Source organism: Aquarana catesbeiana, unplaced genomic scaffold, assembly GCF_042186555.1.
Source record: "Aquarana catesbeiana isolate 2022-GZ unplaced genomic scaffold, ASM4218655v1 unanchor211, whole genome shotgun sequence".
Lineage (NCBI taxonomy): Eukaryota > Metazoa > Chordata > Amphibia > Anura > Ranidae > Aquarana > Aquarana catesbeiana.
The window spans coordinates 2,410,773-2,426,460 of record NW_027362637.1 but is presented as its reverse complement, the minus strand read 5'-3'; the positions used below and the strand labels follow the sequence as shown (position 1 = coordinate 2,426,460).

The following is a 15,688-nucleotide window of genomic DNA, read 5'->3' as shown; positions in this document are numbered from 1 at the left end:
TTTATTTTTAATAAGTTTGCAAAGATTTCAAACAACTTTCTTTCATGTTGTCATTATGGGGTATTGTTTGTAGAATTTTTAAAGGAAAATAATGAATTTAATACATTTTGGAATAAGGCTGTAACATAACAAAATGTGGAAAAAGTGAAGCCCTGTGAATACTTAGCGGATGCACTGTAGATCTGAAGTCTGGACTGGCAGATACCAAGTAGTACTATTGTGGGTTCCGTTATTAGACAGCTCAGGATGCAAAAAAGACACTGAAGCACCAGCTATTATTTTTTGAATTAAGTATTTTATGCAGATAATAGATATAACGTACAATATTCAATTCTAGTCATTTGAGAAGCTGAAATACCGTTTCCCTTTTAATACACAGCAATGCCCACAGAAATGATCATTATTGTCTAAGCATGCAAATTATGATTCAGGGCCTCACAGTATTTTAATCCCTTTTTGAGGGCCTATGATTATTAGCAAAATTCTCTTGGGTTCTGTAAAAAAAATATATTATTTTTTTTTGGGGGGGGGGGGGGCGTGAAAAGAATGACTGTTGGTGTCTCCGGAATAAACTGACACCTGGTTACGCAGAATGAATGTGTTCATATTCAGTTATAGGATCATGAATGCTTGCAGCTTAGTAACATTATTTTATCATCATTCATTAAATAACTGCAGGCAAACACTTAAACCCTTAACCTCAGTTATGTGTTTTTGCAAGAGTTATGGTAATGTCAGCTAGTGTCCTTTCAGAAGAGGGTTTCTAGAATTCCACATCACATTAGTCCAGTGCTTTTTTTTTTAGCTATTCCAGTGGGCTTCTAATTGTTTGCTTCGAGTCATTTACCTGTTAAGTGACCCATGACTGGTGACTGAGACAGAGCTTTCTGACACTGGGCAGTTGGTTTCACTCTAGAATGCCTTGATAGTCTTTAGATTTTATTGCGTCCTGCAGAGAGTCAAGGCACCTTATGCCACACTCAGCAATAAGTCCCAGAACATAGCCAAGCCTCCTCCATGTTTCACAGTAGGTTCATTGTTATTTTCTTTGATATAGCTGATGTGACTTGCCAAAAAGCTCCAGTTTTGTATTTGTCATGGCATCGCTGCCTGGAGCATTGGGGTAGATCTACAAAATCTGGTGCACATAGAATCTGTTGCAGCTGTGCATAGTAACCAATCGGCTTCTCGGTTTTATTGTCAAAGCTTCATTGAACAAGCTGGAGTTAGAAGATATCTGGTTATATGCACAGCTGCACCCGATTCTGCATTCACCAGTTTTAGAAAATCCCCCCATTGTGTCTTGTCATATGCATTTTAACAAATTTCAGTATGGCTTTTTAGACCTCCTAGGTCTTCTTCCTTGGAGCTCACTGTCACTCAAAAAGTGATGGATGGTGCAATCAGAGACTGATGTACCTTGATCCTCAAGTTGAACTTGTATCTCTTTGGAAGGTTTTCTTGGCTGTCCACAATTCACACTATCCTTTATTCAGGGGTCCTCTTGTGGTCACATCTAGGGAAGTTGGCTACAGTCCTGTAGACTTTTAAATTGGAGCTCCGCCCAAAAGGGGAAGTTCTGCCCACATTTGGCACTTTGTGTGTGTGTGGGGGGGAGGAGTGGGTACTTGCTGTGGCGATCTGAGATGGAAGTTCGGCCTCCCCTCCTTCCCCCGCAGTCTTCTGGGACACATAACAGGTCCCAGAAGACTGCTGGACCATTCACAAAATGTGCAGTTAGAAAGCCGGTTGTGAAGCCGCAAGGATTCACTGCTGGTTTCCCTTAGTCAAGATGCTGGTGCCTACACCCGAAGCAGATTGAAGAATCTGTTTGGGTGAGGACACCACTGGATCCCTGGACAGGTGAGTGTGCTTATTTTTAAAGTCGGCAGCTACAGTACTTGTAGCTGCTGACTGTTAAATTTATGGGGGGAGCCTGGAGCTCCTCTTTAAACGTCTTTAAAACTTGTAACTTTAGTTACAGGAACATCAAGCTGCTTGAAGATGGTCCTTTACTTTTCTGACATGCTGGTCTATAATTTTCTGCCTGACCTCCTCAGACAACTGGCTCCCTCGCATTCTCTGGTTCATGTTCAGTGTTGCGCATAAGATGATACTAAACAGCAGAGTGATTACTTTTCTCCAAATAGGCTGACTGATGGCAAGATTGAAGATGTGCAATATTAATGACAGAAAACAGCTGCTTTGAAATATCACTGAGATACAATATTACAACAAATTTTTTCAAGGCCATGTTGGAATGTCTTTGTACAATGAGCAATCATCGCTATCCTTTTACACGTTCTTTGCTTTACTATGACATACTATAGGCATACAGTTCTACATGAGACAATTGCTTTTCATTTTGTCACTTTTCAGGAGGAACAAGTTATTGTTTTAATGAGCTGTAAGGGTACCAACAGATTTTTGTTTGTATGTTCTGTAGAAATATACCAACTGCTTATTTCCCTGTTGGTCTGTTTTTGCTCTTTAATTTTGCTGTCGTGTTATCATGATTTGAAGGTGATGTAGAATTTTTTTTTTGCTGCCGGTTTGCTAATGACAATTGATCAGGTCGCTCTTTGCCCCAGGGGTATATTCAGTGCACCATTACTAATGCTCATCAATATGCTGTATTACTTGCAATGTTAATATAATGTCAAGCACATTCCAGCCTCTTTTGCCCCCAAACATTTACTCTTTGATTACATCCACCCCTCCATTCCAATTGTCATTGGCTTTTAGCATATTCAATTCTGCAGCAGACGTTCTAACCTGAAAATCTAATCATATAAATGGATCTGATAATCGGATTACGCTATCTTTGATTTACAGCACACCACGGCCAAAGGAATCAGTGGAGAAAACTAATTTGCTAAACGATTTTTTGGAGTGCTCTGCTGTATGCAGCTACATTAGTCACTGTGGACTGGCAGCGAGCGGCAGGATCCAGCAGCTGTGTACCCTCTGTGCCTGCTGCATCTTCATATGCCCAGGGCTGTGTGGTTAACTCTTAGCTAGCCACTGCCATCTCCTAGTTATTCACAATACATATACTTCTCTAGTGACTATAACTCTATATCTCTTATTGATGTCCAGTAACAAAACCAATATTCTAGAAATATTGGACTATAGGTGCCTAGCAGTTCAATACACATGCCATACTGTTAAAAATTGAACCATTTTATTGTAAAGTCAATAAAACATATTGCAAATTATGTATAACAGTTGTATTTTGTGTATACTGACCTACAATACATAAAAAAGTAATAAATGAAGATCCTTTAAATATGTTTTCACAATATATCGTTATTCATCCACCTCCACTTGACATATCTTGGCCCCTTGAATATAAAATAGAGTCTGGTTGGAGGCAGTAATACGATAATTCACAACGCATTTCATGGGTCTTCAACTCCACTTCTTCAGGTTTTGGGAAAACCAAGTCACAATCAAATGCATGCAAAAAATACAGTAGATGTATATGTATAAGGTCTTTATATCCTATACCTTTTTATTAAATAATCATCCAAGATTGGAATCAAGAGCCTAGGGACCACCATCCACACCTAGCCTCTCCCCGAACCAGCTACAATAAAAAAGTCATTTTTTTTTGTTTTTTTGTTTTCTTGAAAAAGCATATTACCCTTTAAAATTTTCCACTTTTTGTCATGTTACAACTAAAAAAGTAAATTTATTTTGTTAGGTTTTTTGTGATAGACCAACACAAAGTGGCACATAATTGTAAAGTGGAAGGATAAATATGTGAAAAGTGTGGCATGCATTTGTATTCATCCCCCTTGAGTCAATAGTTTTTAGAACAACCTTTCGCTGCAATTACAGCTGCAAGTCTTTTTGGGACATCTCTACCAGCTTTGCACGTCTAGAGAGTGACATTTTTGCCCATTCTTCTTTGCAAAATAGCTCAAGCTCTGTCAGACTGAATGGGGAGCATCTGTGAACAGCAATTTTCAAGTCTTGCTACAGACTCTCAATTGGATTTAGGTCTGGACTTTGACTGAGCCATTCTAACACATGAATATGCTTTGATCTAAACCATTCCATTGTAGCTCTGGCTGTATGTTTAGGGTTGTTGTCCTGCTGGAAGGTGAACATCTGCCCCAGTCTCAAGTCTTTTGCACACTCTAATCGAACTGGTTTTCTTCTAAGATTGCCCTGTATTTGGCTCCATCCATCGTCCCATCAACTCTGACCAGCTTCCCTATCCCTGCTGAAGAAAAGCATCCCCACAACATGATGCTGTCACTACATTCCACGGTGGGGATGATGTGTTCAGGGTGATGTGCATTGTCCGTTTTTCACCACACAACCCAAAAAATAAATTTTGGTCTAATCTGACCAGATCACCTTCTTCCACAGGTTTGCTGTGTCCCCCGTGGTGTCTCGCAAACTGCAAACAGGACTTCTTATGGTTTTCTTCTTGCATACAGGCCATATTTGTGGAGTGCACGGATAATAGTTGTGTCCTGTGGACAGATTCTTCCACCTGAGCTGTGGATCTCTGCAGCTCCTCCAGAGTTACCATGGACCTCTTGGCTGCTTCTCTGATTAATGCTCTCTTTTCCCGGCCTGTCAGTTTGAGTGGACAGCCATGTCTTGCAATGTGTGCAGTTATGCCATACTCTTTCCATTTTCAGATGATGGATTGAACAGTTCTCCGTGGGATGTTCAAACCTTTGGATTTTTTTTTTTTATAACCTAACCCTGCTTTAAACTTCTCCACGACTTTATCCCTGACCTGTCTGGTGTGTTCCTTGGCCTTCATGATGATGCTTGTTCACTAAGGTTCTCTAACAAACCTCTGAGGGCTTCACAGAACAGCTGTATTTATTACTGAGATTAAATTACACACAGGTGGACTCTCTTTACTATTTAGGTCACTAGATTTTAGTTAGGGGTATCAGAGTAAAGGGGACTGAATACAAATGCGTGCAATACTTCAGATATTTACTTGTAAAAAAAAATTGAAAACCATTTAATAATTTTCCTTCCACTTCACAATTATGTGCCACTTTGTGTTGGTCTATCACATAAAATCCCAATAAAATACACTTACATTTTTGGTTGTAACATCACAAAATGTGGAAAATTTCAAAGGGTATGAATGCCTTTTCAAGGCACTGTATCTAGAAGGGCTTTTTAAGGATATTTTTACCCAAGACTAACCATCCTGTGCCCATAAATGACAGTACACAATTAATGAATTCCAGCATGTAACGCATTAAAGGGGTTCTAAAGGCAATTTTTTGTATTTTATTATTTTTTTTTACCTTTTAATGCATACTCTTTATTGAGGTATAAAACCTTTTAAATGGTACTCTTCCATCCAACCCCCACTTAAATAGTTACCTAAGCCCGATTTTGATCCAGGGCTGTACCCAAGAGCAGTGACCCTCTCTGATCTCTCTCTCCTCAGAGGACAGAGAGGCAGCAACTGGAGCCATTGGAAATTGTGGTAGTGCTTCAGGACCATACACAAAGCCATTTTTAAATAAACAAAGTCTTCATTCTTCTCAAGGCAAACAAAACAACACTTTAAGCAGCAAATTAAAATGGCTTAATTTCTGCACAAAATTTCAGCCACACAAGGTTTTTACTCACAGGAAGTAAAGTCCAGCCTGAGCACTTTTAGGCAGTTCCCAACAGTTAGGCTCCTTTAACACTTGTCGTGCAACTTGAGACTGCAAAGTCGCATGACAAGTAGTACCCCATGATTTTCAATAAGTACCATTCATATCGCATCGCACCGACTTCTTCCAAGTAGTCCCTGTACTACTTTGGTCTGACTTTGATGCGAGTTGAGGTCCATAGACCTCAAGTTTACACAGGCATTCCCTGAAATCGTGGTAAAATCTCAGCAAAACTGTGTGACTTTCAAGTCGCGGCAGTGTGAAAGAGGCCTTATGCAGCTCTCCAAATACTCCTAACTCTGCACTACTCCGCCCCTGCTCTAGGTGACTACTGTCTTCAAGGGCTTCTTCCTGGAGGTAGGCTTAGCTCTTTCACGACCTGAGTTCCCATAATCAGGGTTGGAGGTTCTTTCTTACCCAACAACTGCACACAAATCACCCGCCTTAAGGCCTGGTTCACACCTATGCATTTTTTTAGTGCATTTTCACTTTTGCAGAAACACACTACAGCCCGTTTAACATAGTTTCCTATGGGTCACTTTCACATCTGTGCATTTTATAGAAAGGGACACTTTTTTTTTCCCGCAGCAGGTTGTTTTTTGGTTCCATAGACTTCAATGAATCAAAAAGTATTATTAGTATTGAATAATGCAAAATGCACCTGGAATATGCATCAACTGCAACCTGCATGGGTGTGAACCAGGCCTAACGGGACCACAACCCAAATATGGGATGAAATATAGCGCCCACCCAGGACCCATCCTTGGTGTCCTTTACAATATACAATATTCAATATATTATACATATACAGTATGTAAAGTGTGTATTTTTTCCCCCCCAGAAGTGTGTCTGTGAGATCGGAGTGGGGTGTGGCTCTTTTTTATAGGTAAGGGTGTGCTGTTCAGCTGGCCATACATTATGCAATTTTCTTCAATTTCCTTTAGATTTACCTTCAACTATAAAGTACAAGGGCCTGCCTGATTGCATACAAATTAAAAGTGTTTAGGTTTGACCTCATATTATATGGTTTTGGTAAATCTAAAGGAAAATTGTACAAGGAAATTGTATAATGTATGGCCAGCCTTAGTCTGTTAACACAGATTCACTTTATTTAAGCACTTCTATACAAGTGAATAAAATTAAGTTTTTCTCTAAATCCTTCTTTCAGATCACCCCCCTTTCCTTTATTGAGAAGCTGACTTTCAGTTTGCTGTAATGGTGTTTGTACATGATGAACTGCCACAGCTCTCAAATTGCTTTCAGGATAATTTATGTTATTGTTTAATATTGGTTGCTCCATAATTTACATTGATGCATTCCAGATACCATCAGCTGTGCGGAGTCTGACCTCCTAACGGGTCTCCCTTTTTTCTTTCTAGCTTTTTTCAAGATGGACTGAAAGCTGTTGAAAGCCTCAAGCCCTCTATTGAGAAACTATCAACAGATCTGCACACGGTAATATTCATTTTTAATGCATGATGAGCAATCAGTGGCTAATTGCTGGGATTTGTTGATGAGGCTCAGAAAAATAAAAATAGGCTCCTATTGGGTCTAGTTGGTAGCATCTACATTCCCTGCATTCAGAATTTAATATTCGATTTAGAAAAAACATCTTTTATGTGCAAATATATAAATGTATTTATGCACACAGATTCTAATCACAGAATTAGTTATTTATGTAAACTGCTTACTGCTGCTTAGCAGATGGCCCAGTGCCTTTTTTCCCCTTTTTAGCCCCTTTTCACATGGGCGGACCATTCAGGTCTGCCTGTCAGTTTTTTAGGCGGACCTGAACGGACGCTCCATGCAGGATACGTTCGCCATCCGTCCTGGCGGATAGAATCGAATGAGATCTGATGAAAACAGACATGCTGTCCGTTTTCGTCTGATCTCTCCATAGGAATTAGCGGTGCTTGACAGGCCCCTCCCCGCTCAGTGAGCAGAGAGGGACCTGTGATCCACCGACTCAGTGGAGATCAATGGAGAGATCTTCCGCTGAGCTGGAGGACTCCGCTGAAACGGATCCACCTCCGGAGCTGAAATAAAAATAATTAATAAAAATGGAAAAAAACACATAGTGTGTACCAGGCCTAACCAATTTAGATGGATCTAATAACCAATTGAAGTTGAATTCCAGCTTACACTTGCTAAGCAGTTACAACAGTTTTGTTCCTTAAAGTGGTGTTCCGGCCGAAATTATACTTTTTAAATAAAAATACCCCTATAATACACAAGCCTAATGTATTCTAGTAAAGTTAGCCTGTAAACTAAGGTCTGTTTTGTTAGTTTATAGGAGTAGTTTGTTATTTTATAAACTTACAGCAGGCCGTGGCCATCTTAAGTGTGGGCATCTGAAGCCAGACTGTATTTCTTCCTGGATCTCATCCTTGCAGATCTCGCACATGCTCAGTGCAGCACAAGCAGTGTAATAGGTTTCAGGTCAGGTTTCCATAGCAATGGCAGTTTCAGAGGAACTTGCCGCCCCTTCCCAGAAGGCATTGCAAACAGGAAATGATGTGATGGGCCACGGCCAGGGAGGAGGAAGTGAAAAATGAATACAGCAGATATACAGTAGGTGCTGAGAAAATTTTTTTTTAAATATCCAATTCGTTCACAGTGCACAGTTTAGTGAGGGATGCTGAAGAGTTGTAAAAGTGGGTGGAACTCCACTTTAAGTCCCGTTCACACTGGTGCAACAGGCATGGAAGTCTCATCCAAGTCGGATCCTCATCTTAATTTATGTGATTTGGATCCGACATTACAGGAAGATTACACAGGCATACCCTGATATTGCTTCAAAGTCGCCGCAGTGTGAACCAAGCCTTACTGGCTTGAACACTAAGTGAAATTAAAGGGAAAAAGGAAATTAATGCAGCCACCATATTAAAATCTGGTGAGCTGCAATATAATATTTTTTTTTTGGGGGGGGGGGGGTACTTAAAGGGTGGATTTAGACATGCATCTTAGGCTATTGCACGCAGTTTGGGGCATTTGCCATTTACATAAATGTGTAGTGTTCAGCAAAAACAAGCCCGCCGAGCACTACATGTCGGGTCAACTTTGTTGTGGGTACGAAGTGTCACGGCCGAGGCATGTAAACATTCTCATCCACTGCTTATTGCGGCTTGGGGGGGCAGTTGGTAGTGACAGAGACGCTGCTCTACCCCGCATTTTTGCCACCCCCCTCACCGGCTAGTCTAAACAAGGCCTAACTTTTACCTGGAAGACTAAGTTAAGCTGGCCATAGAGGGATTTTTTTTTTTAATCAGTAAGCCATCTAATAATAAAAAAAAAAAAAAAGATCTGATTCCTTCATCAACACATTTGAAGTGGGTGGGGGAATCCCTTCACTGCACTATTCTGGCAGTGAGACTCCTCCTCTGCCAGAATACACTGATCAGCGCTGCAGCTGACTGGTCAAGCAAAAGTATACTGACAATCCTATTCAAGCGGAGTCTATCACTAGATCAGCTCCTCTCGAACAGGAACAGCCATCCATGGTTTAAAATTCAGGTTCCTGCTGAGCCAGACACATTTTGATCCCTATATGGACAGCTTTAGAGGAGTAAAGAGAGAGTGCCACTGGAGCCACTAAAATACATTAGGAGGTAGAACATGCTAGTCTCCACCTAAATAAATGGATCTCTTTTATGTTCATTAAACCTTCATTCATATCAGCCATTTATACTGGGGGTGTTTCAACTGTATTATCTGTATAGTTTAGAGAGGATTAAAGTCTTCATCAACTTGCGTTCATGAATCTCTTTTATTTCCAGCTGTTTCAATCAGTACTACAATTTTTTTTTGCTGTGTTTTTAGTTTGCTTTTAGCTGTGATAATTACCTCTGATGCAGCCGCAGGGCTGAGTTATATATGTGGCAGTGCAGAGATCAAAATCTTCTGGGACTTAATTAGTGCATACAGATGTTAATGAGGTTCAGAAGACTGTGTCAGCTTCCTGAAAATCATTTTCTTGTCAGCTTAGACTCTGATTTATGCATTAAAGTGTACATAAGGAGTGTGCTTAGTCCCAAACACAAGTATTGGATAAGAAAAAAAATCTATCTGTCTGAAAATACACAGATATTGGTGTTTTCTGCAGACTAGAGGGAATGAAAGGTCTGTGCTGCCCAAAGCCACCAGGCACAGTCAGGTTCTGTTATTTATCTAGTATAGATTTGAAAATGCAGGCTGGTACAAAGGAACAAGCCCAGTAAGGGTACCCTTGTGTATACATTCAAAAGCCCCAAGACCGCCATTTTGGTTTTGATGGCAGCAGTTTCAGTAGACTGACACGCTGTAGTATTCCCCATCACTCCTTTCCCAGCTGGTACATAAAAGGTAATGAATGGAGGGAAGGGATAGAGGAGCTGGGCCAGCATACACAGTAATTAGACAGAGAAGGCCATGACATTCAAGAAGGGAGGGGGCTGTGCTAGAGATTTGACTTTTCCTGAAGTAGTTCAGAGGCTCATTGCAAGTCATTAAAAAACAACACCCACAAACAAATGATAATGGGCATTTCCACCCGAAAACGGTGTGTCTCATCATACTCAAAGATTTTCGCACAAACTTAGAGTAAGCAGTCATCAACCCTTCCTTCATAGTTACCATATTTTTCACTCCATAAGACGCACCTGACCATAAGACGCACCTAGGTTTTAGAGGAGGAAAACCAGAAAAAAACATATTCTGAACCAAATGGTGTACTAAAATATTTACCAGTGCCCATGAAATGCAGTTGCAGCCTGACCTGTGCCCATTAAATGGCAGCCTGACCGGTGCCTGGCGACTGCGAGGACGTCATCACATTCGCCTGTCACTCAGAAGACAGAGCAGCCTGAGTGGCAGTACTCCATTTGCCTACTGGGGCTGCTCTGTCTTCTGTAAGTGACAGGAGATCGCCCGGCGCTTGCGGGAGACAGCCACCCTGTATTGTGACATGGGGGCGACCACGGGGGCCTGGTCAGCATTCGCTCCATAAGACGCACAGGCATTTCTCCCCATTTTTTGGGGGGTGGGGGGTGGGGTGTGTGTCTCATGGAGCGAAAAAATATGGTACATAGTCTGGTTGAAAAAAGTCCATGTAGTTCAAACAATAAAAGGGGGGATAAATATCCTAAAAAAAAAGACATACAGTCCAGTATCTCACAAAAGTGAGTACACCCCTCAACTTCCAATTGACAAGTAGGATATCATTTTAAATTGAAAAACTGTTGAAATCTTTAACTATAATGATCACATTCATCCACTTTTTCTTTGAAAGACAGTTTGAAAGTCCATTATTTCACAGAACAGATGGCTACGGATTTCTCAATAAGAATGACACACAGGCATCTGCATGTCCTTGTACAACTCACACACATACTGTAGCTGGGATCTGCTGGGATCTGCTGGGATCTTCCTGACTTGGCTGATGGAAGAATGAGGAGCATGTTTCATGAACACCTAGGTCCCTTTTCTTCTCAGAGGAAGGCCTGAATTATTTCCTAAATGTACATAATATAACTGGATGCTAACATTTATAGGTGAAGTTGATCCAGGGAATATCTGATTGCCTCTTGGGAATCGGGAAGGAATTTTTTTCCCTGCTAGAGCAAATCATTTCATGCTTTGCTGGGGTTTTTTTACCTTCCGCTGGATCAACTGTGGGTATGTAGAGCAACCATTCTTTTTTTCAGATCCTCAGAGAGTTCTTTGCCATGAGGTGCCATGTTGAACTTCCAGTGACCAGTATGAGAGAGTGAGAGCGATCATGCCAAATTTAACACACCTGCTCCCCACTACTCACTTTTGTTGCCAGCGGTTTAGACATTAATGGCTGTGTGTTGGGTTATTTTGCGGCACAGCAAATTTACACTGTTATACAAGCTGTACACTCACTACTTTACATTGTAGCAAAGTGTCATTTCTCCAGTGTTGTCACATGAAAAGATATAACAAAAAATGTACAAAAATGTGAGGGGTGTACTCGCTTTTGTGAGATACTATACACAATCCTATAAACACAGATGATCCAGTGGAAGGTTAAAAAAAAAAACAGCAAAGCATGAAACGAGTTGCTCCAGCAGGGAAAAAAAAATCCTTTCTGATGCCCTGAGAGGCAATCGGATATTCCCTGGGTCAACTTTACCTATAAATGTTAGTATCCAGTTATATTATGTACATTTAGGAAAGAATCCAGGCCTTCCTCTGAGAAGAAAAGGGACCCAAGTGTTCATGAAACATGCTCCTCATTCTTCCATCAGCCAAATCGGGAAGATACCAGTAGATCCCAACTACAGTATGTGTGAGTTGTACAAGAACATGCAGATGTCTTTTTGTCATTCTTGGTGAGAAATCCGTAGCCATCTGTTCTGTCAAATACTGGACTTTAAATTGTCTGTCTGCATTCCCTTTCAAGGAAAGTGGATGAATGTGATAATTATAGTTAAAGATTTCAACAGTTTTTCAATTTAAAACGATATTATACTTAAATATCATACATAAAAAAATAAGGGTCCACTTGCTGTACCTTTCTGTCAGTCATGCTAGGGGAACCAGAGTCTATGGAGAAAATAAAGCTACAGTTGTCCCAATAAGAAAGTAAACAAGAATACTGTGACTAGGAAACCAAATCCATTTATTAAAAAAATCTAAGCATTGATAAAAATCAATATCATCATGTTTTTACAGTTTTCCATCTTAAGTAGAAGAAATATTTGGCGACTGCCCAGACACATAGATATCCTGTGTCTATGCCATCTCATATACAGTAAAACCTTGGTTTGAGAGTAACTTTGGTTTAAGAGCATTTTGCAAGACAAGCAAGATTTTTTTAATATTTCCCATTGGGAAATACATATAAAAGAGCGAACAGAAGTCCTGGATGGCTTAACTCCAATGTAAAAATGCATATAAAAGCAAAAGAGAAGGCCTTCAAAAAATACAAGGCTGAGGGATCATCATCAGCATTCAGACTTTACAAAGAATGCAACAAGAAATGTAAGGGTGCAATTAGAGTGGTTAAGAAAGAACACGAAAGACACATAGTGGAGGAGAGCAAAAAAAACCCCCCCAAGAAATTCTTTAAGTGTATAAACAGTAAAAGAGGGAGGACAGACCATTTTGGCCCAATAAAGAATGAGAAAGGAAATCTGATTACAAAGGATTGTGAGATGGCGAAGGTATTGAATGTATTCTTCTCCTCAGTCTTCACAAGGGAATTGGGGGGGAGGGGGGTGGCTTCAGTAACCAAAACTGCAGTGTTTATCCTCATGACACATCACGTGAAGCACCCTCATGGCTAACAGAGGACAGAATTAGGAGTAGACTTGAAAAACTTAACATTAATAAGTCACCGGGACCAAATGGCTTGCACCCGAGGGTCCTTGCGGAACTCAGTCAAGTAATTGCCAGACCATTGTTCCTAATTTTTACTGACAGTCTACTGACTGGAATGGTACCAGCTGATTAGAGAAAAGCCAATGTAGCAGCAATATTTATAAAAGGGCCAACATACATCCCTGGGAATTACAGACCAGTTAGCCTAACATCAATAGTATGCAAGTTCTTGGAGGGGATGATAAGGGACTATATACAAGATTTTAGCAATGAAAACGGTATCATTAGAAGTAGTCAGCATGGATTCATGAAGAATTGTTCTTGCCAAACCAATCTATTACCCTTCTATACGGAGGTGAGCTGCCATCTGGATAAAGGAAAGCCTGTAGACGTGGTGTATATGGATTTTGAAAAAGCATTTGACACAGTTTCCCATAAAAGTTTACTGCACAGAGTAAGGTCAGTTGGCGTGGACCATAGGGTGAGTACATAGATTGAAAGCTGGCTACAAGGGCGAGTTCAGAGGGTAGTGATAAATGGGGAGTACTCAGAATGGTCAGGGGTAGAAAGTGGGGTCCCCCAGGGTTCTGTCCTGGGACCAATCCTATTTAATTTATTCATAAACGACCTGGAGGATGGGGTGAACAGGTCAATCTCTGTATTTGCGGATGATACTAAGCTAAGCAGGGCAATAACTTCTCCGCAGGATGTGGAAACCTTGCAAGTAGATCTAAACAAATTAATGGGGTGGCAACTACATGGCAAATGAGGTTTAATGTGGAAACATGTAAAATAATGCATTTGGGTGGCAAAAATATGAATGCAATCTACTCCCTTGGGGGAGAACCACTGGGGGAATCAAGGATGTAAAAGGACCTGCGGGTCCTAGTAGATAGGCTCCGCAATGGCATGCAATGCCAAGCTGCTGCTAACAAAGCAAACAGAATATTGGCATGCATTAAAAAGGGGATTAACTCAAGAGATAAAGTGGTAATTTTCCCACTCTACGAGACTCTGGTCCGGCCGCACCTAGAGTATGCTGTCCAGTGCTGGGCACCAGTGCTCAGGAAGGATGTGCTGGAAATGGAGCGAGTACAGAGAAGGGCAAGAAAACTAATTAAGGGACTGGAGGATATTAATTAAGAAGAAAGGTTATGAGCACTGAACTTCTCTCTGGAGAAGAGACGCTTGAGAGGGGATATGATTTCAATTTACAAATACCGTACTGGTGACCCCACAATAGGGATACAACTTTTCTGCGGAAGGAAGTTTAATAAAACACGTTGCCGCTCATTAAAATTTGAAGAAAAGAGGTTTAACCGTAAACTACGTAAAGGGTTTTTTACTGTAAGAGCGGCAAGGATGTGTAGTTCCCTTCCACAGGCTGTGGTTTCAGCGGGGGGCATCGATAGTTTCAAGAAACTATTAGATAAGCACTTGAACAACCACAACATACAGGGATATACAATGTAATACTGACATAAAATCACACACATAGGTTGGACTTGATGGACTTGTATCTTTTTTCAACCTCACCTACTATGTAACTATGTAATACATTTTGACTTGATAAACAACTGATGTCTTGATTTAAGAGTAGCGTCACGTCCCAACTGTGTATAAAAGAGAAGAGAGGTACCTCTAAGTGTAGCAATATGGTTGCATTTAATGACAGTACGACATTTAGCAACTCACATGGCTGATGTTTAAAACCGGCACATCTAATTATGCAGGCATCTGGGGTAAAGCTGTCCACATAGACCATCCTCCACACCGCCATCAACGTCATCCCTTCCACGCAGCGCTCCACAGACGCTTCAAACCTCGCTTTCAGATCACTCTACTGCAGGGTAGTCTTTCCAGTCACAATTGCAGACTGACAGCGGTGAGAGCTGGCAGTGCGGAGGACAGTCTGTGGACAGCTTTACCCCGGATGCCTGCATACTTTGATGTGCCTGTTTTAATCATCAACCATGTGAATTGCTAAATTTTGTACATTCATTAAGTGTAACCATATTGCTACACTTAGAGGCACCTTCTTCTCTTTTATACTCTGGAGCTCCTGCTGGATTTTGCTTCTAATCCCCTTGTAGAGGCTGCCATTTGTGATGGACATTTTATGGCTACACAACCTATCACATTCCTATAATCTTTTTATATGGACTATAAACTGAAGGACTTATAAATAAATGGTTGTGGAACGAATCATCTGAGTTTCCATTATTTATTATGGGGAACTTTGCTTTGATATACAAGTGCTTTGGATTACAAGCATATTTCCAAAACAAATTATTATCGCAGTTCAAGGTTTTACTGTAGTTGGAATTGGCATATAGCACTTAAGACATACCTATGCAAATTTTTTTTTTTTTTTTTTACTTTTCACAGGGTGCACACTCCCTACCCCAGCACCCCAAGGCAGTGGTGAGATGTGGCACTGCCACTCAGGCACCCAGTGTAAATTATAGAAGGTAGTAATGCGTGTCCCTGGGTGCCTCATACCCAGAACAACAAGGTATTTTTGGGAACTCAGTCAGTAAAACCCACCAATGCTTTTCACCACCACTTTTCCTTGTAAGCAAATACTGAATATTTCAAAATAAACCAAAGGCGTTGTATTTAGAGGTTTGAAAGCCTAAAGGATTGATGGAAAACCTTGAATATGGGTTGTCAGCACCTTATCACACATCAGACATGCTCTGTGCTTACACTGT

General features: G+C 40.8%; 1 protein-coding gene across 2 annotated transcripts in view; it reads left to right on the top strand.

Moving 5' to 3' along the window:
- Nucleotides 1–15,688, top strand: part of ASAP2 (ArfGAP with SH3 domain, ankyrin repeat and PH domain 2) — a 349,346-nt gene that overhangs the window by 243,992 nt on the left and 89,666 nt on the right. For both annotated transcript variants that reach the window (XM_073611134.1, XM_073611135.1), the window contains exon 8: nt 7,031–7,106. In XM_073611134.1, coding sequence (XP_073467235.1) covers nt 7,031–7,106 — 76 coding nt within the window. The remainder of the gene's footprint in view (nt 1–7,030; nt 7,107–15,688) is intronic.